At 41.3% G+C, this 27443-nt stretch overlaps 1 protein-coding gene across 13 annotated transcripts in view; it reads right to left on the bottom strand.

Moving 5' to 3' along the window:
• The window catches only part of PSD3 (pleckstrin and Sec7 domain containing 3), a 583146-nt gene that overhangs the window by 136545 nt on the left and 419158 nt on the right, over positions 1-27443 (bottom strand). For 12 of the 13 annotated variants that reach the window (XM_008267258.5, XM_089302856.1, XM_070047341.2 and 9 more), the window contains one exon: positions 3797-3840. In XM_008267258.5, the coding sequence (XP_008265480.3) occupies positions 3797-3840 (44 nt within the window). Of the gene's footprint in view, positions 1-3796; positions 3841-26572; positions 26955-27443 lie in introns of those variants that run through there. The other variant, XM_051819343.3, reaches the window with a different exon arrangement.

Below are 27443 nucleotides of genomic sequence, written 5' to 3'. Positions count from 1 at the left end.
AGACCATATTGGAGAAGACAATTCTAAGTGTTGTCCTAGGGCGGTACCAACACTAACGGGTAATAGGAGAGCCCAGAAAGCACAGCATCATTAACATTGCATCCATCCCCATGCGCCTTTTATCAAGGAGAAACCTTAGTTCCTGATCTAAAGGGAGACACAAATTACACAGCCGTGTTTGCTAGACAACTCCGGTTTTAGCAGATGTTGGAGGGTGAACCAACGGCCAAAAAGGAAGACCTTTCTCTCTCTGTCTCTCTCACTGTCCACTCTGCCTGTCAAAAAAAAAAAAAAGTGCTTTATGATCAAAGTGGGGCTCAGTGGCTTATTTGCTTTCTTGTTATTTATTCATTTTAAACAGATTTATGTATTTATTTGAAAGGGAGAGTTACAGAGAAAGAGACAGAGACAGAAAGAGAGAGAGAGAGATCTTCCATCTGCTAGTTAACCCAGATAACCTAACCGTCAGGGCTGGGCCAGACCGAATCCAGGGACCAGGAGCTTCTTCCAGGTCCCCCATGCATGTGGGAGGGGCCCAAACACTTGGGCCATCTATCACTGCTTTTCCCTGGCACATTAGCAGGGAGCTGGATTGAACTGGACTCAAACCTGCGCCCATAAGTGGATGCCAGCATCACAGGCAGTGGCTTTATCTGCTGCATCACAAAGCCAGCCCTCTTCAATTAATTCATTCATTAGTTAATTATTCACAGATTTATGTATTTGAAAGTCAGAGTTAGAGAAAGAAAGACAGTGATTTAAAAAGTTAGAATATTGGTCCCTTGTTTCCAGTAGAAATTCAAAATGTACATCAAATATGCTAAAGACTGAATAAGCTGGTAATAGAGAAATCTAACTTTTTCTTTGAACCCAGAATTTATTCTGAGACTCATTTGACCCATAAACCGTTTTTGCTTCACACCTGCTGGATACAGAAGTGCTCTTTCTACAGGAAATCAGTTTAGGAAGCACTGATACATACTAAAATTCAGAAATCTACAGAATACTAGCAATGGGAGGGATATATGATCATTCCATCCAATCCCTTCATTTGTAGGTGAAAACGTTAATTATAATACAAACTACTATAGAGCCCTTTTCTTATTCTTGATAGAATGTGGTAGATGCTTTAGTATTTGAATAAGCATATAGATGACAGAGATTAAAAAGGAAAAAGACAAAAAAATACACCAAAAATCTTGGTTAAAAAAAAAAAACTGGCCAGCAATGCAGCTTACTAGGCTAATCCTCCGCCTGCAGCATCGGCACCCCGAGTTCTAGTCCCGGTTGCTCCTCTTCCAGTCCAGCTCTCTGCTGTGGCCTGGGAAGGCAGTGGAGGATGGCCCAAGTGCTTGGGCCCTGCACCCCATGGGAGACCAGGAGGAAGCACCTGGCTTCAGATCGGTGCAGCGCACCGGTCACAGTGCGCCAGCCAGGGCAGCCATTTGGGGAGTTAACCAACAGAAGGAAGACCTTTCTCTCTGTCTCTCTGTCTCACTCTGCCTGTCAAAAAACAAAACAAAACAAAACAAAACAAAAACCAAACTTACAGCATTCATTACGAATGGAAGGATAAATTCCTTTACATTTTCTGTTCGACAATGAATCGCAGTGTTACCTATCTTACAGAATAGGAAACTGAGGTCTCCAAGCTAACTTGCCAGTGCCCCAGCCAGTGCCTGACAGAGCTGGAATTCAAATCCAAACCCACCTGACTTCAGTCTGCCTCCTGTAATCTGAGCTACTCCACTCAAACCACAGGAGGAACACCAGGAATCCTATTCTTGGTAAACTTCCACCCCACCCATGGATAGCAATGAGATAAAGCTTTCTTGTACCAAATTCCCACTACCAGGATATATAAGTAAAGCTATAACATATATGTTACAAACATCTGGATTTACAAAAGAGATTTTCAGGAGTATATTTATTGGCTTTGTAAAATAATTTTACAAAGAACCTTCCAAATATTCTCTCTCTCAGTGTGAATATGTTCCTAAGTATTTCATTTTTATTTATTTTTTTCTAAAATGCATACTCTATTTAGGGCAGGCTATATCCTTAACATTTCAGTAAGATTCTATGTATATGTAATTTACACAATTTTTCTAGGAAACCTGTTTTATTCATAAGAGCTAAGTCCAGAGAAAAACGGTTAATTTAGATTTTAGACCATGAATTCCAAACAATCTTACAAGATTTTCCTTGAAATGCTACATTGTCTTTAAATGAATCACATCGCAACTCAGGGGGCTTCCATAGCCTTGGCAGCTCATGACAGGAGCCTAGGGTGATTACTGATGCCATAAACAAGAGTGTCAATTTGTTAAGTCAAAAACAGGAGTCACTGCGCACTTACTCCTCATGTAGGATCTTTGTCCTTAGTGTGCTGTACATTGAGATTTAATGCTATAACTAGTACTCAAACGATATTTTTCACTTTATGTTTCTGTGTGGGAGCAAACTGTTGAAATCTTTACTTAATGTATGCTAAACTGATCTTCTGTATATAAAGAGAATCGAAAATGAATCTTGATGTGAATGGAAGGTGAGAGGGAGTGGGAAAGGGGAGGGTTGCGGTGGGAGGGACGTTATGGGGGGGAAAGCCATTGCAATCCATAAGCGTACTTTGGAAATTTATATTCATTACATAAAAGTTAAAAAAAATTAAAAAAATTAAGTGAATCACATCAAACATATGACACACACTGGCTGTTACCTACCGATGCAAAATTAAAATCCTAAACTTTGACTCCCTATTTAACAGAATGCCCTATGGCCCTACAATAGTGAAAACAATGTAAGTGGTAATGGTGGCATCTTATTCATTCCAGCATACTGAGAGATGCAGTCTATTACTAAACCACTTTCCCCTACATATGTATGAAAGAACAAGACTTAGCTCCCAAGTTATGATTCTGTGAATTAGCTCACTGTAGAATGCTATGGTAAGACCATCTGGTAAAAAGTCTGATGAATGCTTAATATCCATGAAAATAAAGATGAAATTTACATGTAGTAAATAAAAAATAAAAAAATAAAAAGCATTTCACCTAGTTTCTTGATAAGTTGATTAAAAATTTAGTAAAGATTCTTTCCTAATGATGTTTTTAAAAATCATATTTGAACTGCTGTATTGATTAGTGAAAATTTAACAAAAGTGTTATTGGTGGTTTACATAGTTATAATTTATCTGTAATATTTCCCAAAGAAAATTACATCTTGCTGTCAATAAATAGATTCAGAAAACATTATAAACTATACTATTTTAAGAGACCGACAATTACAACGGGATTGTATAAGCGCCTAGAAACTATGAAGGTTAAAAAATATTATTTAATCCATCATTTCTCACAGTTATCAACCCACAGAACATTGTTTCTTTTTGTGCTTAATTCTTAGAATGTACTAGTATGGTTAGTACTACAGGGAACAGGACTAGAAAACCATGATCGATGATGACAGAAGAGAATAAAAATGGTACCAAAACCATCTGTAATGTATTTTGGAATAATGAAATTTTATCAGGAGACTTTCAGAATGCAACTCTTAAAAGGCTATAATAAAAAGAAAATTAATTGCCTACAGGTTCCACAACCTGATGAAAGGCAGAATAGAGGGAGGTGGGACAAACACAAGATGCTCTGGGTTCACCGAGGTTTTATACAGAGTCGGTAAGACTCTTGGTGGCAGTGCATATCTGACCCCTCTCTAACATCACCTCTAGGGCATGAAGGAAGACAGTAAGAAAAAGTGAGTAGTCCACTATTAAAAGGCTGAAATCCGGAGTACTTACACTGCCCATTCAAGCTTCTCATTCTTGATCGAATTGTACAGAGCCTGCAAGGAGAGAAAATACGATCGAGTTATTATTTTCATTCTGCTCCACATTTTGAACTGAACAAAGAACCAGACCCAAGCCACTTGAGTGAGTCAGCAGCAACTCCCTCATAGCCTGGCCATCGTAGCAGGATGGGCCTGAAGCTCCGTGTCAGTAACCCTGCTGGCTCCACAAAGGGTAGGCAAATGAATGTAAGTTAAGCAGTGTTTATGAAACAGATTTTCACAAAGCTAAAAAAAAATACAAAAAAACCCCAAAAACGTCTGTATAAATAAGACACACAGTAAAATATTACATTTCACCACACCAAAATATTAGGATGTAATCAAAATTAGGCTGTACATTCTATTTCTACAGTCTTGTAATATTGCTAATGTGGACACTGGCATACTCATATCATTTTTATTAATGAAATAAATATTATTGTTTTTATGACAACTTAATCAGTAAAATACATGGCAGGGGACTGAGGAAAGGTATGAAAAAGCATTTTGGAGTAGTTTTAAAATTTCTATACCAGTAACTTGAGTGGACTTTATTGTTCTAACACCACAACTCGGCAGTGCAGTTAAGTCAGTAACGAGGGTAGAGAAGATGGGAAACTTGGGAACCTTGTTAACAATACAGACACCATCAGGGCCGCAGAAGACGGCTTCCTTGATCCCAGCATTACACACAAGTCCTTGTAGTCAACTTGCTGCACTACAATAGCTACCCAAGCAAAAGCCACTACACATCTCTACTTTTTAAATTTAAAATAAGATGTTACAAAGAAAACACAAATGCGTTTCTAAGGTACAAAGCACACAACAGCCAATTACATTGAGCAAAAAAGTAACCGCATGTCTAACAACATTATAGTGATGCTGAAGCACTTGGACCTATCAGAGCCTGAAGGTTTAGCAAAGACTTCATTTACTATGAGAGAGCAAAAAGGGGTTCCGACATCTTCCAGCCCCTCGTCTTTAAATGAGGAAAGGCAGGTGCAGAAAGTTGCCCCAGGAGCACAGGAGAGCAGAGGCAGATCTGTCCCCCATTCCTATCTTCTGCCTAATAGGTTTCAGCCAAGTGGCCACACATGTATGAGTAGACTGTTCACCAACAGCGAGTTTCCTTTCCAGAAAAACACTTTCAAAGTTAGTATAACTGTATCTAGGTTACAGATTTCATGTTATTTAAGATTTGCTGGGTGTATCTGTAGCCATGATCTTAAGACGCTATGCAGTTCTCCAATGTGGCCTGTAACTGTCAATTTAACTAACTGAATAATTATGCAGCTAATAAAAATTAGGACTTTTTCAATCTTTTCAGGACATGGGAAAGGGTATGCCCTTAAACAGACATGACAGGACATCAAATTGAAACAAAGGACAAATTGAGGCACAAAGACCATGCTATAAATTGGATTCTCTTTTTAAAGAACTTAAATTTACTGAAGTACTACAACAACCTGTGCTATAGTTTATTTCTCTTGAAGCTGAACACTTATGGAAGTACAAAGAGAGCAGAAATCAAACTCAAGTCTCAGGAGACTTTGCTGGGTAAATGCCTTTTAAATGGATTCTATTACTTGGATGAGCCATTTTGAACCCACAAGTAATAGTGGGCTGAGAAACTGCAATTGAAAGGAGAAAGATCATTAAAGGTTCTTTATATACCATCAGACTCAATACTGTCCAGAGTAACTCACAATGTAGTAAAGAAAAAAAAAATCTGTTCATAAAAGTAGGTCGCTAAGAATATGTAAGTACCTAATTTTTTTCTAATACATTGAATGCTTCCATAGAACACTTTTTTCAATTTTTTTTGCCCTTGAGAATATTTTTGCTTTAAGGGAAATGTAGTTTTAAATTTAAAAATTCTTACTACCCCATCAGCAAGGTATCTCATAACAAAAATCTATCACAGAGTATCTTGTCAAAAGCAACAGATTTTCCATTTTGTAGGTTAAGACCTCATCCTGTGTATATAAAATACAAAATGGTTTCTTACCAGAGTGCCAAATCCAAAAGGTAGGTATGATCCCTATGCTTTTCAATTATAAAATTACAAAGGAATTTTCCAGATTTTTTGTAGTGTTGTTTTATGATATTTCATTAGTTTTCTTAGCAAAGGAAGACAATGTATCCATCACATATTCCTTTGTCATAACTTTCTATGCTTTTATTAACTGAGCCCAGTCAAAAACTGAATTCTCTTGATTTCTTTTTATCTCCAGTCCAACAGTCATGTACGCTCTTTTCCATGTATGCTGGAGACCAGAGACTTTTATCTTGTCTAGTGTGTACCCTGGACACCATGGCCCATCACCTGGTTTACCATTTCAACTTCTTTCCACCGTCATAGCTAAAGAGATGATAATTTACTTTTCTCCACACAAACATTTCATGATTAGCTAAGATTTATCCTAGTTTCAAATGTCAAATACCTGAATTTCTAATTAGTTTAAGGGTGAGGGGACCTGACAACTTATGTAGCTTTTCATACCAAGCGATGGACAGAGCTGGTCTCAGGGACGCAAGAATGCAATACTCATCCTCCCTCCTCTCAACTCTTCTCCTCCTTCCACCCCAAATATCTCCAGGCCTTATTTCTCTACTCCACAAGAACCATGTTCACAACAGAAACACCCATTCATCCCCCCCTTGTGTCTCTCAACAAGAAAAAAACACTTCTTTGTCCCAGCTGCAGCATGAAAAGTCCTAGGTAAAGATTCCAGTTGGTTTAGGCAGGTCCCTGTCTTGTAGCATAATCCACATGGCTAGGAGATGCAGTAAGACACCTGGAAACAGGATGGAGGTATTTACTGGGGGGCGGGGGGCAGAGGACCCAGCAGCTAGATAACCCTTCTGGGTTTCCCAGCCTCTGCCATTCACATGTGACCGGCTCGTGCTGCTAGGGAAGGTTTCCCAGCAGCACACATTAATGCCAGTGAACAGCCATTCATCTCAAGCTTCAGCAGAGCCTTTATTCCTGAGATTTTTTAACCTTGTCATTTTCTCTAAAATGTAACTACACTGGCATCTGTTCTTTTCTCCTTCCTAACGGAAAAGGGAGAAACAACAGAACAACTGCAGAACTGAAAAGGGGCCTTGGGAGATCATGAAGCAAACGCTTCCTTCCACAGAGGAGGGAAATGAAGCTCAGTGTGAACTGACTTCTCTCAAGGTCCCTTAGCTGTTTTTCACAAACTTTGACTCAAAAATGTCATTTCTCATGTTTACTATCAACTAACTGCAGTCATGCCTGCTACGACCAAACCTTACAGCACTGCACACGCGGGCTTAAGCCAAGGCTCACGTCAAGGTGTGGTGAGCAACTCGGACTAGACTAAGTTACTGGAATTAAGACTTATTCTATGCATCTGCTCTCCCACAATATGGCGCTGGGAGAGGAGGCAACAGCTTCTACCCAGCTGCCTCTCATCAACTTGACAAGCTGTAGGACCTGCTCCTGATTGGAGGAGAGCAGCGTACTCGGCGTGTGGGTAGCAGAGTTGGGATTGGTGGAAGAGGAGAGAGACAACATGCACCAGGAACATCTAAAGGGAACACCTAAGGAACACCTGTGCAGCCCCCGAGAGAGCCGGCCGGCGGTGTGCTGCTCCCCTGCGGAAGTGGGGAAAGTGGCAGGGGGGCCCGCCCTTCCACGGAGGTGGAAGGGTCGGCAGCCAACCCGGGAAGAACTAGCAGCAAACCCAGGAAGGGCCGAGCAGAAAAAAGAACAGCGCAGAGTCCTGTGTCGTTCCTCCGTGAAGAGGGGGAGCGACACAAGGCTCGTGCCTCTCAGAATATAATGAAATAATGCTGGACATTGCAATCTGAGGATACTCCAAAAAGTTTGTGGAAAATGGCATTGAAGGATGCTTTAGTGCAAAGCGTTTTGAAATTCATGCATATGAGTATTTGATTCTTAAAAGATATGTTTTGAGCAAGAGCCACCATTGCTAGGCCACATGCCAGAAGTGCCTTTGCTGGTGAGGAGGAGGGAGCTGGGTGCACTCATGCTACACCTGTAGTCCACTTGCCGTGAGAACAGCTGAAACTGTAGGTGTAGTCTACTGTTCAGGAGGGAACTTTCACACAGTGCTATAGTTTGGATACTGTTTGAGTGTGTATAGGAAGCCTGGTCCCCAGTGCGGCGGTACTCAGAAATGCTGGAATCTTTAACACATGGGACCTAGAGGGAGGGTCCTGCACTTGGGAGGGATTAAACATAGTTCTGGAAAGGACCCTGATTAGTTTCCACAAGAAAGAGCAAGCCTCCTCCTCTAGCGCTGTCTTGCATGCAGTGTCTCCCTCTCACAGGCACTTCCATGTGATGCTATCTTCCGTACTGTGATGTAGCCAAAGGGGCCCTCATCAGAGGACAAATCAGTGGAGCCATCTGACCTTAGACTTTCAACCTCCAAAACTGTGGGCTAACTGAACCTCTTATATTTGTAAAGCACCTGGCTGCAGGCATTTGTTAATAGCAACAAAACATGAACTAACACATAGGTTACAGAGGAGCTGTTAGGTTTGGCCCTGGGAGGGCAGGTTTGTGGGTAATCACTATCATAAAAGGCTGTCTACCTCCCTGTGGCCAGACTGGTAGCTGGGGACAAGTGGAAGAAGTTGACCTTGATGGGCCACAGCAGTCCAATGAACACGTACACTGAGATGATAACATGTAGAAGGCTAAATAAAGGACTCCCAGAGGGTCTCCAGGTCTTCGCTTCTGGAAACTTGGAATGTTATCTTATATGGCAAAAACTCTGAAGATGTAATTAAGTTAAAAAAAAAAAGAAAAGAAAAAAAAAAGTTGAGATGAGGAGAGTATATGGGTGGGCTTTACAAGGCAGAGGGACAAAATAAGACAAACGAAGATAAGGCGACATGAAGAGAACCATAGAGCTAGGAGTAACAAAGACAGAAGCCAAAGAATGCAGACTCTCTCCGGAAGATGGAAGAGGCAAGGAACAGATTCGCCCCAACCCTCCAGAGGGTGTACAGCCCTGTCAACATCTTGATTTCTGTCTTCTGGCCCCCTAAATTGTGAGAGAGTAAATTTCTACTGTTTTAAGACATGAATTTGTAGTAATTTGTCACAGCAGCCGTAGGAAACCAATATACTACAATGTTAAGTAGATATCTGACCAAAGACTGATCATATGCCCACAGGTTGATTTTCAGAGAGAGATTTCTTGAGTCTGTTCCTAGGCCAAGCAGTGTTTTACCGTAGTGTTCCCACCTGAAGGGTGATTATTGCATTCCACTATGACTGAATCAGCTCCTCAGATGAGGAGACTGTGCACAAATATTTCAAATGCTTCACACATGACTGATTTTTAGCCTGCGCTAAAAATCTCTGCTTTGTGAGTTTACCGATCTTTAGCTACCTGAAATTCCTGCGGCTTAACTCAGGAGCTTGATGACAATAGTCATATACCTTCACTGGTGCCAAACAGGCCAGACTGACTATTCACATTTGGAGGTCATAATTTCTGAAGAGTCAGAGAGCAAAGTAAATTGTTTAAATTACAGAGATCAAGGCATTTTGGTCTAAATTTACTTTTAAGTCTTTGTTCCTCATCAAAGATTGCTTCTCAGAGAAGATAAAATGCAGTTTTATTCAAGGCTTCGCACTGTCACTGACATCCCACACATGGCTCTCTGAAATCTTCCCCATTACCATGCATTGTATAACCACGAGTCCCTCCCTCTCTCCAGAGCACATTTTACACAGTGGATGAAATTCACGTATTTTAGTTCAATCATCACTAATCTCCACTGAATGTTTTCTTCTCTATGGTCCTTGTGTTTTGAGAAGTATGGAGGATACCACAGCTTCTACTTTTAGTGATGCTGACAATGACCACAGTGGAATTTGTATCCAGAAAGAACTGTGACACCATCAATAACCATGGCTACCTTTCAAATGCAATGCTGGCTCATGCAGATATTTAGATCAGGCAGAATTTTAAGCATATAATTAAATATGCAGCACTCTGGCAGTGTTATCCGAGAGAGCACGCTTGAAAAAGACATTGGTTAAAAATTAATGGTAAAACGAGTTAACAGATGGATCTCAAATCTGCTGAAAAAACTCAAAAATCTCTTAAAGCAGTGGTCCTCGAGTTTTATTTCCCTCTTTATGCTTTAAAATTAAATTTTAAAAATGCTTAATCCCTCCTAAAAAAGAAGCGTCTCTAAAACCAGCATGTGGATTGTCTCCCGGTTTGGCCCCCACCCCAGGAGATTTCTGCACCTGTGCAATTACCAAGGATGGCTCATGGGTGAGGGTTACCCCCTTTCTTTATCTGGCACAACAAAACTGTCAAGTCAAAATGGGAAAGGAGAAACAGACTGATGTCCTGACCACACGACTATTGGCAGGGATAACCGTTTTAGGCAGCAGGACACACTGAAGATAGCTTTCTGGAAATGGATTCCCTTTAAGTAACCTGTACAAGGTACTTTCATGTTTAGGAACTAACATGTGGCATTATGTTACATGTTTTCTTCAGAGAAAAAATAGAAAAGAAACCAGATCCAATAACAAGTGGCATTATGTTGTACGTATTTTCTTCGGAGAAATAAGTAATAGAAAAGGAGACAAATCCAGTATCAAGAGAGAAGAATTAGAGGGATGTGGGGTGGGAGTCCTGTCACTGACTCGTCCATTTCAGCAAAGCATGCAACTTACCAGGCCTTCATTTTCTTCATATGCACTGTGAGAAGGACGCATAAAGTTACCTTTCTTGGTCCCTTCCCCAATCTACTAGTCTATGATTTTATTTGAAAAACACATTAGAAGTCATGCAGCCAAACTCCAATACAAAGTTTTTCCCTAATGTCTATGCCCTTTCTCTGTGTCTCCCACTCAATTTTTTTTACCATGGTTATTAGTTAGCAGCACCACTACCTGCTTCCAAGTCCCAGGCATGCCGCTTACAAATCAGTGATGGCATATTTATGAACTGCACATGGCTGAGGATGAAAGAGGCAGAGGGAGAAGGAGAGAGCCTGAGAGCTGTCTATGGGGACAATACTCCAAAGAAGTCTGCAGTTTACAAATGGACAGCTTGTTTGAAGAAGAACAAGACGAAGCTGAAGTGAGGCCTGTGCTTCAAATCACCCACATCAATTCGTGAGGGAAAACAGATCTAATTCCTGTTCCAACTAAAGAGCATCCATGCCTAGCCAACACCACAGAGAATCACAATGGGCTCAGCTGACAAAATTCTGACCGAAAAATTAAAGCTGAATAAACTTTCTGCTTGGTGGGTACCAAAAGTGCGAAAGTCCCAAGAGTGCAGTGGGATCAAGACATCTTGAGGCTTCTCTGAAGAACTGGAAGAGAAGACGAAACACGGCTTTCCTAGTACAACACTGAAGACCAAGCACAATCAAAGCAATGGCTACCAAGAGGTGCAGGTGGTTCAAAGTCAAAGAGCACTGGTCAGCGGAAGGCAGAGGTCATGGCATCAATTTTGGGGGTGTTCAAGACATTGTGCTTGATTTTCTGGAGGGAAAAAGAACAGTAGCATCTGCCTGTCAGCACAGTGTTTTGAGAATGTTAACTAAAGTGTTAGCAGAGAAGTGCCCACAACACTTTCCCAGAGAGTGCTTCTCTACAGCATGACGATGTTCCTGCTCATTCCTCTCAGCAAACAAGGGCAGTTTAATGAGAGCTGTGGTGAAAATCATCAGGCATCGTGGTATAGTCCTGATTTCGCTCGTCTGACTTCTTTTTGTTTCCTAATCTTTTTTTTTAATTTTTTTTTATTTATTTATTTTTGACAGGCAGAGTGGACAGTGAGAGAGAGAGACAGAGAGAAAGGTCTTCCTTCGCCGTTGGTTCACCCTCCAATGGCCGCCGCGGCCAGCGCACTGCGGCCGGCGCACCGCGCTGATCCGATGGCAGGAGCCAGGAGCCAGGTGCTTTTTCCTGGTCTCCCATGGGGTGCAGGGCCCAAGCACCTGGGCCATCCTCCGCTGCACTCCCTGGCCACAGCAGAGAGCTGGCCTGGAAGAGGGGCAACCGGGACAGAATCCAGCGCCCCGACCGGGACTAGAACCTGGTGTGCCGGCGCCGCTAGGCGGAGGATTAGCCTAGTGAGCCACAGCGCCGGCCTGTTTCCTAATCTTAAAAAGCTTTAAGGGCACCCCCTTTTCTTCAGATATAACTGCACTGACATGGTTAAATCCCAAGAGTCCAGTTCTCTGGGGATAGACTAAATGGCAGGGATCCTCAATTACAAGTGTCTTGAATTTCATGGAGTTTGTGTTACAAAATAAAATTCATGCATTTTTATTTGTAATTCCAATTGCCCTGAGCTTTTTGAAGTCCCCTTGAATAACTATTAATGAGACCATACCATGTGAGGTACTGTATTAAGAGTTTTATTTTCTAGTTGAACCTGAATATCAACTATATGAGGTATTATTACCACTTTGGAAATTACATAACCAAAAATATTTATCATGGTTAAGTAACCTGCCAAAGGGCAAATAGCAGAGCAGGAATCTGAAGACAGGAATATACCACACTGAAGTCTGTGCTTTTACGACCCAGCACTGACACCATTATAGACACATACACACATTTTAAATATAAATGAATTATTTATGATAAATTTTGTATCCGTGATATTTTGTTGTTACTGAGAAAGTTTACTAAAAAACAGAGTTAATGAAGTTAAAAACAAATAATATCTCTATTATTTCATTTTTAGCATTTTACTTTGTGTATCAACTAAGGATCTATTATTTATTTAAAAATCATGTTCTCACATGGAAAGAGATTCCAGGTTGACCGCTAAGGAAACTTACTATCAGAGTATACAAGAATAATCAACAGTTTAAAGAGTTTACATTTTCTTTAACACATCACTGAATCAATTATTTTTTGCTCCAACTGTTTACATAGCACACCTTGTTTAAATAGTCTTTACTGTATTATCTATTATATAATGACTACAACAAATATTTTATTGTAATATATACTGATTATCAAGATAAAGTATTTTATATAATTAGAATGTATTTTCTTATAATAATAATATATAGCACACCATAAGTACTAGTGTAGTATATTTTTTAACTACTCATAGACTAATCATGTCACCTATATCAGTAATGTTTGTAACAGTACAAATAAGTCTCTTAAAGTCTGTTTCTTTCATTCATTCATATGTTCAGTTAACAAATATTTACTGAGTCCTACAACCTGTCAGACATTAGTAAAGGCAATACAGGCACTGAGAATACCATGTTGAGTCACACACAGAACTTAGATTATAGATGGGTAGACAAAAAAATTTAAAAAAAAACCATAATTGACAACAATTTTGTCCTTTTCTGGTGGATTACCAAGTAGTTATAAGATGTTTAAAATAATATAACTCAGAGCCGGCGCCGTGGCTCAATAGGCTAATCCTCCACCTTGCGGCGCCGGCACACCGGGTTCTAGTCCCGGTTGGGGCGCCGGATTCTGTCCCGGTTGCCCCTCTTCCAGGCCAGCTCTCTGCTATGGCCAGGGAGTGCAGTGGAGGATGGCCCAGGTGCTTGGGCCCTGCACCCCATGGGAGACCAGGAAAAGCACCTGGCTCCTGGCTCCTGCCAGGATCAGCGCGGTGCGCCGGCTGCAGCGGCGGCCATTGGAGGGTGAACCAACGGCAAAGGAAGACCTTTCTCTCTGCGTCTCTCTCTCTCACTATCCACTCTGCCTGTAAAAAAAAAAAAAAAAAAAAAAAAAAAAAAAAAAAATAATAATATAACTCAAAAGAGTAGCTTTTGACTAGATAGTCAGAGAAAGCCTTTCTGTAACGACAAATGTTAAGACATTTGAGTGACAAGGAGTAAAACATTGAGTGACAATGGGAACGGGAAAGAGAGGTGGTAGCTCTTGGGGCACAGCTGAGTTGAGTGGCTGTGAGAAACAAGGCTGGAGTGGCAGGGCACAGTGGCCCCAGGGCGAGGTGGAGTATGGGGGCCCAACTATGGTGTGTGAGGGCAAACGGGCAAGCAGGTCTCCAGAAGCCTTGTGGCCAGAAAACAGGGGCTCAGGCTGTGCTTGCTGGGCAAGCACTGGATGATTTGAAGCAGGAGTGTGACTGTGACAAAGCAGTGCCCTAAACTAGCTGGGGAGTTGTGACAGAATCTTCTAAACTTGGTCAGCTTGCCCAACACACAGAAAGTCAGTTGCTGACATCAGTAATGATGTAATTATTTACTTGCAAAGTACGGAGCAAAGAGTCAGGCAGCTATTGCTTAACTCTCTAAGGGACTAGGGGTAGAGGTTCTTACAGACTAAAGTTGGGGCTGAGAATTGCATGTTTAGCTCATGTCCAAGTTCCTGGTTGGTCAGTGGTGCTCACAAATTCCTTTCTTTAGTCAGTGATGCTATGCTCTTTAGGGCATTTTTATGATGGTCAAATGGGCTTGAGTCAGTCTGGAGACTACATGAAGCTAGTAGTTACTTTCTGCCCTGGGCCTGGAAGTCCCCTAAATGAAATCCCTGTAGACAAGATGGGCCATCAAGGTATTATCTACTGGAGAAGCAACTGACTCCATAAGTCCAGTGATTAGAACCTTTTAGGGCCAGCTGTAGCACTCTCTCAAATCAGTGAGTTGACTTTAGTGCTATCAAAAGGTAGGGAGTGTAGCCAGCGCTGTGGTGTAGTGGATAAAGCCGCTGCCTGCATGCTGGCATCCCATATGGGCACCAGTTCCGGTTCTGATTGCTCCACTTCCAATCCAGCTCTCTGCTGTGGCTTGGGAAAGCAGTGGAAAATGGCCCAAGTTCTTAGGCCCCTGCACCCACATGGGAGACCTGGAAGAAGCTCCTGGCTCTGGATTGGTCCAGCCCCGGGCAGATGCAGTCATTTGGGGAATGAACTAGCAGATGGAAGACTTTCTTTCTCTCTCTCCTCTCTCCTCCCTCCCCCCTCTTCTCTCTCTCTCTCTCTCACACACACACATACACACACACACCCTCTGCCCAGTTCTGCCTTTCAAAGAAATAAATCTTAGAAAAAAAAAAAAAGAAAGAAAGAGAGGGAGGGAGGCTAGGAGACTGGGGCCTGAAGGTATCTAGCATCTGCATTCAAGGCACTATTTTAGGGGCTGGGTTTCACAATTTGCAAGTAACCATGATGTTAAAGGTAGCCTGACTTCTGTATGGAGAAGCTTTGGGAAAAGGACCGTGACAGAACTGATATGAGAGGAGGTAGCTTGCAGTTGAGTAATGGCAATGGCAGATATGGATGAATTGGGCTATATTCCTGAATTACAAGAGAGGCTTCGCCCATGTTTGTACACCTCAAGCACAAATTTAAAAATTCAGAAAGAAAACAGTTTCAACAGTTAACCATCCATACCAAAAGTCAGGTAAGCTATGAAAGAAGTCAATATATTAAGATACATTGTTAAAGAGAAAAAGCAGGTGCCAAACAGTGGATACAGTGTCTCCATTTTGTGGGGGGAAAATGTGGGTGTGTATTTGGTCACACATGAGACATTTCTGAAAGGATACACCCCTCCCCTGCTCCAAAAATAAATAAATAAATAAATAAATAAATAAATAAAAGACAATGCCTGCCTCTGGACAGAGCAGCTGGTGGCATGTATTGGAAGAGTTAGTTTTCAGTGTATAATCTAGCACTGTTTGAATATTTATCATAGCATGTACACATCCCCTCTTCAGCTAAAAACACAGATGACACTGAAAATACAGTGACTAGATCAACCACAGGATGACAGTGGATTAAGCCTCTGCTTCCTTTTACTGCCTGTAATGCCACATACATTGTCTTGACCAGAGCAAGTATTCCAAGAATTTCTGTTGAAAGAGGAGATAGGGACCTCAGTGATAATGATACTGAACAGCAACTGTAGGAAAAGAGGACAGTGGGACTAGCCATCAGCAGACCTAGAGGTATGACCCCAATACTGACTGCTCCAGGAGCTGAAGGCTAGATGGATCATTACTTGTTGCAAGTTCACCAGGCCAGATGCAGGAAGCAAAGTTTATTTTTCAACTTCAGATATATAATAACTTCTTGAGCATAAATATGTCCCCTAATGTTTTCAAAGTTACATTTATGCTAAAAATTACTCATTATATGAAATTTAAAAATTTATCTCAGTATTCTATATTTAAGCTTGTTAAATCCAGTAACCCTCTCGTAGTAAAAATTCAAAACTAGGATAATCTGACTCCAGGGTGTATACCTATCTATGTATTTACAATATATATGTTTATATATTATATACATTTTTGATTCACTATTTTATACACTCTTCATATCTTTCCCAAACTGGATGTGCCATGACTATGTCAAAATACCTTGCCAAAAGAGGATAGGGACCCCAGAAAGAAGAGATAATCTCACTGAACTCACTGAAATATAGATGGAAAGAGCACATGGATTATAAAAGTATCCTCATCTTTTTTCAACCCAATTGAGACATTAAAAACAAGTGGCCAAAAACACCATCTGAAAGTGATTTAATGTGAAAACCCTGGAGCCTGACAGCTTGGGAAAAGTGTATGCAAATACAGTCTTAGCAGGTCACCTGCATCAGACTGGAGTGAAAGATTAATGCCCAAAGTACCCTTCAGTACCCGCAACCATTCTCTGACTTGTGTTAGCACCACGATTCCAGGTTCATTGTGCTTTATAATTCCTGATCCTCTGGAATCATAACTTTTTATCAAAAATCTATCTAGATTTGGCTAAATAATCCATGCCACTGAAATATGACCAACACCAGTGTTTCCATAGAAGACTCTGGATTGTAGTTGCTATTATGCAATTTGCCATTAGGAAGTGTGAATTGTTGAAAAGTAGCAGTCATGGATCATTATAAAAACACTTCATAATTTGAGAACATAAAGAAAACATAAATTTCCAGAGACCTGCTAAATTACATGTAGCATTTTTTAAATATGTAAGAAAAATGACTAATTATCTTTAATGATTATGGACATGATGATGAAGTTGGTATGCACAGTTAAAAAACTGTTTTCTGCATAACAAGCTGAGTCCTTTTTAATAAATGGCTTGCAAAAAACAATCCCTGGAGGACTTTGACATTTACAGAGAATGCCAGCCTGGCATTTGTCCCCTGCCATTTCTATGCATTAAAGCAATGAAGACAAACCAAATGGGAATAGATTTTATCCAAAACAATCAATATAGTCAAATTAAATAATCTAATCCAGAGGATACCAGGCTTTCAGATTTCACAAACAGGAAAATTTTCAAAAGAAATTTTGGGGAACTACATAGAATTGCTAGTTTTTCATATTGCTAAAAGAGGAAATATATTCAAAGCACCGAACACTAACTACTATCACCAGCATTCCATGAAACTAAGTAGCGTGGACAGTCTCAGGACCAAGAGCTGCTTCTCAAGAGAGGAAGAAAGGACTAAGGTTTTCCTAACATTTCACCATAGACTGAAAACAATGAAAGCAGCAAGCAGCAGAACATGGTAAAACCCCATGACTGCTAATGGAAAAAGTCGTAGAAAAGATGGAACTTTTTCTAGTTTTAAAGAAGTGCCTATTATGTAGTATTTGTTAAAAATTGTTATTTAATATGCACAAGCATTCTCATCACTGGAGATCATTCAAGTTTCATATATACCTTTATTTGCTATTTTTCTTCTTATTCACTTAAATATATCTCAAGGAAATGCATGTGTAAAATTTATACAATCAAAAATTGATCAAAGGCATACAATGAAACAGACAATCTCTTAAGCTTCACATCTGAGTCTTCTTGTCCAGATGTAACCTCTTTCAACTCCTTTTTGGCTTCTCTATTTTTGATATGAACTATTGACTTTCAACTGTGGAACTATGAGAAAAGAGCATTCAGCTTTCTTATCTCACATACCCCACTCTTCTCTCCTCCTCCCAAAACATCTATTAAAATTGCATTGCAATCACAATTTGGAGGTCTACTGATTTGCAGTGCTACATTATTATGATTGCATAGAAACAACTCACAGCTAAGCAATGTTGTGAACTATGCCACCATTCCTTCTTTGTAAACTCTTCTGTTTTCCCTGGAGTTAATCGTCATCTCATTTTGATATTGTTGTGTACTTAGTTTTCCATGAACCCATCTTTAATCCACCTCCACACACTCCAACAAAACTATTCATTCTCCTCTCCACATGGTCAGCACTTCAGATAATTATGTCAATGATGCTGGAAGCACCTCCTTGAAGTCCTCCATTCTCCCTATTAAATTCCTTGTTCATTGGACACCAAGCCTTCTCTTTTTACTTCTTCAAGTAACTGAGAAAAAGTGCATGGTGGGAGGAGAGAGAGAAGAGACTGCCGTTTGTGGACTGTCTATGCTTTATATTTACTCCTGGTATTTTCAATGTGGGGATCTCACTGCTCCTCCACTGAGCTTGATTCCCAAAGTCCAAAGTCACCAAAGAGGAGGAACAGGAAATGGGGGACCGGGATAGGAAACTACCTGGTTACACAAGGTAAGGGAGGGCAACTACAGGGTCCAGTTAGTAATTTTAGAGGCTTTAGGGGACATCAGATGTAGCCAGTGTCCCAAAATTCCTGGGTCTTCGCTGTGTCCTGTGGAACAAAATCAGTCTGCCACTTTCCTTGTGTCACTCCCCCTCTTCGTGGAGGAACGACACAGGACCCTGCGCTGTTCTTTCGTCTGCTCGGCCCTCCCCGGGTTTGCTGCTGGTTCTTCCCGGGTTGGCTACTATCCCTTCCACCTCCGTGGAAGGGCAGTTCCCCCTGGCCGCATTCCCCACTTCCGCAGGGGAGCGGCACACCGCCGGCCGGCTCTCTCGGGGGCTGCACGGGTTCCCTTAGATGTTCCCCATAGATGTTCCTGGTGCATGCCGTCTCTCTCCTCCTTTATAGTCCTCCTCCGCCAATCCCAACTCGGCTGAGTACGCTGCTCTCCAATCAGGAGCAAGTCCTACAGTTAATTGGTTGAACTGGAGGCAGCTGTGCGGAAGCTGTTTACTTCTCTCCCAGCGCCATATTGTGGGAGAGCAGATGCATAGAATAAGTCTTAATTCCAGTAACTTAGTCTAGTCCGAGCTGCTCCCCACACCTTGGTTTCCAGATCTGCAGTACTGGGGTTTCAGCTTTCTTTGGGGTGCTATGATAGTGATGTCTTTCCATGTTATAAATTGTCTTGAAATCTTGAGGGCATCCTTTCTCTCTTTGTGTCCTTGAAGATCTATGAATGCTACTGTCATTTTAGTGGCATTTATGTGGGCATAGAGATAAAACCATATTGTTACCTTAAATTCTAATCTCAGCAGTTAATTTTTTTGCTGTACATCGACATCACTTAATCACAGTCTAAGAGATCACAGCAGGGGGTTGATGAGGCATGCAAAAATCTCCTCTGAACATTGCCCAATCATAATAAAAGTATTTTGGAGAGCCTTTCTATTTTACCTGTTTTAAGAATGTGTAGTGAGGAACAGACTCATCACAAATTCACATAACTCAGTGGGTACTTTGCTTCCAAGTGCCAGTAACAGAGTGCGCCTCTCAAAGCTCTTTTATGTACCTACCAGGTCTAGCTATATAGAACCCAAATTTTTTTAGTTTACTGATATTGAGAGAGCTCAGAAGAAAATTATAGGAAGAAGCTCAGTAGGAATTCATTCCCTGTCAACAGCTGCTGGGGCTCCAAGATCTAGAGAAATCCTACTGCCTGCCCCCATGGATTTCTGAGCTGCGGAGTTGAAGGTGATTCCACTAAATGACACTGTAGTGCAAGAAGACCAGGCTGTTTGGGATAGCTACATAGTCTTATTAGCCCACCAGATTTGAATCTGGCAACAAGAAGTATACTGATGAATGCAGTGCCCTAGGTAGAACTTCACATTTGGAACCTTAACTGAAGGGTACAACCAAGTACACAACATGAGAGGATTCAGCTTGGGAAGAGAAGACCCTAGCTAGAACTTTCATCAAAGTTTTGACATGAATCATTCCAAAGACTCTACCTAGCAAAACAAATGCCAATAAATCAGCTGATCTATATATCAAAACGAGCATACTAAATGTTGTGCCAACAGAACATGGCATACTGGACTTCAAGATGTAGTGAAATGTCATCTGCTTGAAAAGCAAAACGAAAAATGAAAAAAAAAGAAGGGAAAGGAAACAGAGACGAGTAACTTTCATGGGATATCACTGAAGAGGAAGCTGTATTGTCTTAGCTACTCATGGTTTCTGCATCACCATGGATGAGGAAGTACAAAAATCTAGTACTAGTCGGCGCCATGGCTCACTAGGCTAATCCTCCACCTGCGGCACCGGCACCCCGGGTTCTAGTCCTGGTTGGAGCGCCGGATTCTGTCCCGGTTGCTCCTCTCCAGTGCAGCTCTCTGCTGTGGCCTGGGAAGGCAGTGGAGGATGGCCCAGGTGCTTGGGCCCTTCACCCTCATGGGAGACCAGGAGGAAGCACCTGGCTCCTGGCTTCAGATCGGCACAGCACAATGGCTGCAGTGCGCCGGCCGTAGCAGCTATTTGGGTGGTAAACCAATGAAAAAGGAAGACCTTTCTCTCTGTCTCTCTCTCTGTCTAACTCTGCCTGTCCAAAAAAAAAAATTAGTATTAGACTCTAAGCTGAGTATAATCCTTATCTAACAACAGACTGCACTAAACAAAAGGTATCAACCTGGACAATGCAAGATACCCGGTCGCCATGCTTATTTCCACAGGACAGCTCCTAAAGCTAACCTCCCTGATCATAAAACTCTTTAAAATATTTTTTCTACCTTAACGCATAATAAAATTTCACAGATGTTCCCTTCCCTTGATTCTGGCAAGGATGTCACAGGAGCTAGGAACAGCTATGGACGGGTATTTTTCCTTGTGATGTTCAGATACTTGAGGAAGTTTTGAAACACCCACATTAGGATACCTTCATTGGAAAGGTGAGTTCAAATACAAACAGTCCATGCAAAAGAAATGGCTGAGCAAGAACACTGTAGGATACTAGGAGTTCATTTAGGGACATTCAAGCCAAAGAACACCAGCACTTCACTCAAGTGCAAATGAGTAAATAAGTGTGACAATAAAAATCTGTTTCTAATTACATTCAAGGGTCAACAAATATCAACCCATGAGGAACATAATTTATTGAACATTTACTCCTAAATAATTATTTGTACATCCTTTAAAAAAAATGCTAATTGCAGTCAGGGCTGTGGCATAGCAGGTAAAGCCAGCAGAATCCCACATGGGGCTGGTTCCAGCCCCAGGTACTCCATTTCCGATCTAGCTCTTTGTTACGGCATGGGAGAGCAGTAGAAGATGCCCCAAGAACTTGGGCCCCTGTACCCCTGTGAAAGATCTGGAAGAGGCTCCTGGCTCCAGGCTTCTGATGGGCCCAGCTCTGGCCCTTGCAGCCATTTGGGGCACGAACCAGAGGATGGAATACTTTTCTCTCTATCTCTCCTCTCTGTCTGTAACTCTACCTCTAGCATAAAAAAAATCTTTTAAAAAATGCTAATTTACATGAAAGTGCCGGCAGGATCTGAGAAATTCAAAGAAACAAGCAGGGAGGCAGGTGCAGAGCAAGGATTTTTGGAGTTTAGGGAGAGTCCAAACAAACAAACCCTGTAGGAAAAACCAGTGTCACTTTGTTAGCTTTTGTAACATAAAAATAAAACCAACAGCAGTGAAAGCCTTTGAGACAAGGCTGACTCAAGTCTTAAGGGGGATAAATAGCTATTTATAATGATGAAATCTACAGAACTACCTTCTAGAAGGAAACAAGTCTCTTCTTAAGATCTCCTTTGGGTAATGATCACATTAAACATCAGAATGTGTTAGTTTGGCAGAATCACACCTGGAAGAAAAGCCTAACTTCTTGGAACACGAGAAGCACAGTGTAAGGAGAATAGAGCCAAGATCAGAAAAAACAAGAGTTCTGGAGACATAAGTGTCTTTATCTTTGCACTGCCAGATCTACCTTGTGAAAACGCCTCCTCCCTGATGCTCTTGCCTGCCAGGGTTATAAGTGGTGCGGAGATGTTCTTGATAGTCTAGCCTAATAGTTGTCTCTCTGAAAGGATCCAGCCAGAGGATGTTCTCCTCCAATTTAATAATAAACAAAGTGAGAGAGGTTTGCAGGAAAAATTTCAAATTGTGACTAAGGGTTTTTTTTTTCCAAATTATAGGAGATACAAATTTTAAAATTAGGCAGATATGAATGACCCCTTTGACCAGAATCTCCTTCCCAGGCTGTAGCTTTAGTCTACAAAACAACAATCTGCAAGCCTCCCACTAACGCTTCAAGGTTGCAAAAGGCCATTGTAATGATTGCTTCAGGGTCTTTTGTGTACGGATTTGACTCACAGAGAGAAAAATGATTAGCATTTACCTAACAGTGCTAAAGAAATAGCACGCAAAGCCTATGCAGAACACAGAGAATAGAGTTGATGGTGCCTTTCAACATTATTGCAACATGTTTTAAAAGCAATGAATTAAGCACTCCCAAAGCAGTGTTTTGGAGCAAAGCATTTGCATTTTTCTTTAACATACTGATGGTTAACATTTCCTACTGCAGAAACAGATTTATTCAAAATACACATCAAACTCACCTTCCTTGAATCTAACTCAGTCATTAGGTTCATTTCACAGACGAAATAACCCCATCAACCTCTGCAGGATTTCTAAAATTAACATTGGTCAGAACAACGACACCATTTTTTTCAGCTCCTGAATTTTATAGATGAGTGTGTCAGGGAGGGAAAGTGACTTGTCTAGGAGCACACTCCAAATAGTGAGCAAAACCCCAGGCTAGACCTCCAGGACACAGCGTCCTGGCCAACAAAGCAAATGGCCAATGTTTTCACTGTGCACCACCAAAAATAACAGAAGGTTTATTGTTAGTTTCTGAAATGTCACTGCCACAGAAATTCACTTCTTTGCTCTATTGTTAAATAATAAACTTTATTTTATATTTATTTATTTGAAAGGCAGAAATACATAGAATGAAGGAGAGAGAGAGAGAATCTTCCATCTATTAGTTCGCTCCCCAAATAGTTGCAACAGCACAGACTGGGCCAGGGCAAAGCCAAGAGCCAGGAGCTTCTTCCAGGTCTCCCACATGGGTGCAGGGTCCCAAGCACTTGAGCTATCTTTTGCTGCTTTCCTGGGAACCAGAACAGCCTGGTTCCAGTTAGACTGGAACCAGAATAGCCAGGTCTCCAACCAGTGCCCGCATGGGATGCCAGCACTATAGGCAGAGGCTTTAACCTACTATGCCACAGTATTGGCCCTAAATAATAACTTTAAACAGCTCAGTTAAATCCACATGATTATCATCTAGGGAATGTTTGGTTTAAACTCCAGCCTCATACTTTTCTTCAAACATGCCTGTACAATTCAACTGGGCATTCAATAATCATTGCCACAATATAAAGAAACAGAAGCATTGTGTTGTGCTGTTCCACATCTAAGTGGATACTGCTGTTTGTCAAGAGATGCATAAGGAAAGAGTGGTTTCATCAACATGATCTTTTATAGCATTATATTTTAAACCTTAATCATGTTAAAAATTAAGCAATATCAAAATAATCCATTTTTGAGATTTAACTAAACTCAAAGAATGTGGAAATGTGCAGCAAGATTGAGGCTTGAATCAACATGTCCTTATTGAACACCCCAAATTCTGGAGTATACTTTCAAGAAATTGATTCCAAAACACTGCTTAAGTCATAGGCAGAGAGGCAGCTGGCCCTGACAGCAGGAAGATCTGCACTGCCCCCTCATGGCCAGGAGCCTTGCTGGTAACTCTTCCAATACCAGACACAAGTGAAATGTAATTAATACACCTTAATAATAAATGCTGGTCTCCACAAAATGCATAAATATTCTTCCAAAACATATTAACACTGACACCCTGCCTACTTTATCTGCTTTACAATTTTATAGGCAAAGCCATACTATCCAGAGAGGAACAAATAGATTCAACATCATCTTAAAGGGAAAAAAAAAAAAGTACACACAGTGAAACATGTTTTGAATAAAACAACATACAAAATTTGTGTTTTGTTAAGTCAAGAAATATTGTTCAGACAATGTCGATCTAGGCCAGAAAGGATTAGAAAATTCAGTTTTCGTAATTTAAGATGATTAGGTCAATGAAAGCTCTATTTTTTTCTTAAAGCTAAAATCAAAACCAAAGAGTACCTAATCCTTCCAGAAGTCCTTTAACACTGGCTTCAATTACAGAACAAAAATGAGTGAACCAGATGAAAAGTCAGGACTACGGAAGAATGGATATTTAAATAAACCATTATAGCCAACAAAACATAGAAACATCAAAGATGAAAGTTTTCAAGGAATACCGTAATATTACAATTCCAACTCTCTGAACACTTATTGTAGAAAGAGCCAGACAGAGCTCTAGAGAGGAAGAATTAAATGCCAGGAGCACATCATGAGTTAGTGGTATCTAGCTCCCCTTCCCCTCTTTTTATAAGGAGGGTGTGCAAGGGGTTGGGAGGTAGGGGCTGTGTGAAAATTTTTCTTATCATCAGATTAGAAATCCAACATTTTGGATGAAGAGTCAGTTAATCAAAATGTGCTACTTACATGTTTAGCAGGAAGAAACCCTGATTTGAAGAGTTAAAAAAGTACTACTAGATAGAAATAAGGTGAACAAGAATTCTGATTATTAGCACTTGGAGTAAAATGTGTACACTGTGGGTAAGAATATGTACTGACATGTATTTATACTTGTCTATAATATAATTCAAGGTACAAGCCTATACTGTTCTTCAGTAGACTTCACTTAGGCGATACAAACGGCTAGTGAAAGATTAGATTCAACCTATCGGATTTTTCAGTTCTCACGTTGTTTTAAACTAGCTTCTTTTGGCATTAAATTTTAAAAGACTAAACAATTCTAAAAAGAAAAATTTCTTGTAAGACACTGGGAGCTTGGATACATCCTAGAATACATACTCCAGAATGTAGAGACCATATATGCCTCAAAAAATAATAATTCTTAAAAAACTAACTATAATCTCCAAAGTATCACGTGGAAACCTATCGATTACAATTCCAAAAGAATCTTTTCTACTGCAAATTTATTGAAATGTTTGCAGTATTTCCTCCAAAAGTTCACAAGCACATATTAAGTGAGAGTGCCTGTGCTGTATGACAGACAGGGTGGTCAGGAATCCTTCATTTGGTACTCATGTAGATTTCAACATTACCCAACACCAGCATAATTCTGGGTGCACCCACTAATATCACAATGCTTACACTATCCTCGGGATGGGAGTGAGGAGACCACAACAGAGTTAAGGATGACTTCTTGATCTTCCTACAACATCTGGCTGCAAACATTAAACCACAGAAGCCCAATCCAGAGATGCTTCCTGGTGCTCCCTACAGAAGCTCACTCTATGCCCCTGTTGAGAATCATACACATGCCTACATACACTTATGCGCTTAGACAGGTCTGTCTCAGCAGAAACTGCAGTGGTCACTCCACAGGTTCAGTAGAAACTAATACATTCCCACTGGACCACACTCAAGGACTGTAAAGGCACATGTTTTTCCCAAAGCTACAGCTTTTTAAAAAATATGAGGGGGAAAAGCCACATTTGCCGACTTACGGGAGTCAATTAGCTAATGACCAATGGGGTTGGGCTCCACTGTGTCATGATCTAAGGGGGTGGAGAAGAAGTCATACTAAGGGATTTTGCTGCCCCTCCCCTGCCATATTTTGAGGGGAATCGGTTATCAAAGTCTCGCCATAATGTAATGTCATGGAAGCAAGGGGGGCAGGGGTGAAAGCCTGACACTGCTCTCACATGCAGGACGGAACCCACGGGAAGACTGAAATGACACCGAGACCCCTCCCAGAGCCTTCTCTGCACCTGATGAAGCCAGTGAGTCTCCACTGCAATCATCTCCCTCTCCGGCCCTGGAGTTCTGTGATCCTATGATTCTATTATTCCATTTTTAAACCTGTGGAGTGGGAGTGTTTCTGAGTAGCCTGCTCACACAGATGGTGGTGGGAAGAATCTCAAGAATATGTTGTATGTAGTAAATGCCCACTTCACTACGTAATCACTCCCTTCACATTTCACACGAACAAAGACGAGATTATCTTAAAGACAGCTGTAAAAGCACGAACTGTTCAACTGCAGCAGAGCCTCAGCACACACACATGTGTTTGGAACACGACAGAGGAATTCTCTCCTAATTACGTACACCTGGGGCTAAGGACGCTCCACATGGCCAGGGCTAATTGTGCATCAGCTCCACACGCTAAGGAAGAGTGGGAGGCCAGTGGAGGAAAGGCAAAAGGAACCAATGAAAGATAAAATCATGGACACTGTCTCTGGATTTCTGGAGTGCTAAAAATACACTGCACTGAAAAATCACTTGTCAAGGCAACCTTTCTGATACTAAAAGCAAGATCAATGTGCCAACCAACAGTTCCCCCAGTCATCTCGTTTTGAGCATTGTTGCAGCCCTTCCCTTCCACACACTGGATCTTTGCAAAACCGACCCACACCCCAGCAATCTTTGTACACAGAGTTCAGGTAGCATCCCTTCCACCTGATCATACCTGATTAGCTTAGAGCCATTTTATACTCCTTGTGAGTCTGTCACTGGACATTAGACACAGCAAACACTATCAAACACTGTTACGATACCATACAAATGGCAATAAGGTTTAGCAGGGGATTTCTTTACCTTGGTTTCCTTAGCAGAAAACTCTGAGGAGTTGGAAATTTTCATGGACTTTGACCGGTGGGACTGCCGCCGGATAGAGTCCTCCCGGGAGTATTTCACGGAGCCTGAGGTCCTCACGCGTACCTTGCTGGCACTCTGAACGCTATTCACACCAATCATTTCGAAGGTCAACCAAGGAAGGGGTTCGGAGAAATAAAAAGGCACTTTCCAGCCGTGACAAGGCTCTGGCACTAAAGGGACTCTGTCAGGTTGTGCCTGAGCAGCTCCGGAGCGAGCGCCGTGATCTGCCTTAGCTTAAGAAGCACCAGGCTGCCTCCCCCAGCATCTTCAACTACCCTGTTTGCAGCGAGCCTGATTGTTCCAGGCTTGCTCACGTCACTGGCTGCAAAGAGGAAAAAAAAATGCAATCCCACCCCTGCTACTCGGCTCTCCTTTCCACACACACACACACACACACACACACACACACACACACACACAGAGCAAATTCACACACTGGAGCAAATGGCAATTGGCCAGCAAGCAATTCATTAACATTCCAAAGAGCAACACTGTTTCTCTGTGATATTGTGCAGTAAGCTCACTAATGTCAATAGCAAAATAGAGATAACACAAATAAAAATCTCAAGTAATCTGCGAGGCTCTGTGTGGGGCAGGAAGGGAGCTCGGTTTCCAAAAGAGGAAGAAAGATACGTTTGGGCGTCAAAAGGCTCAGTGAAAGGATGGGAGCGAGAAAGCCACCTCAGCAATCAATAATCGCCGTTCTTTACTGTTTCAGGCCACATACTGTTTAACAGCAATTCAAATGGTATCATCACGGAGAAGAATTAAATGTTTCTTACAGCCATAGACCACTAAAGCTAGACGTTTA

This window comes from Oryctolagus cuniculus, chromosome 8, assembly GCF_051225735.1.
Source record: "Oryctolagus cuniculus isolate XC-2025 breed Fujian yellow rabbit chromosome 8, ASM5122573v1, whole genome shotgun sequence".
Classification (NCBI taxonomy): Eukaryota; Metazoa; Chordata; class Mammalia; order Lagomorpha; family Leporidae; genus Oryctolagus; species Oryctolagus cuniculus.
Note: the sequence above shows the minus strand (reverse complement) of the source record. Positions and strands in the feature narration are given on the sequence as shown.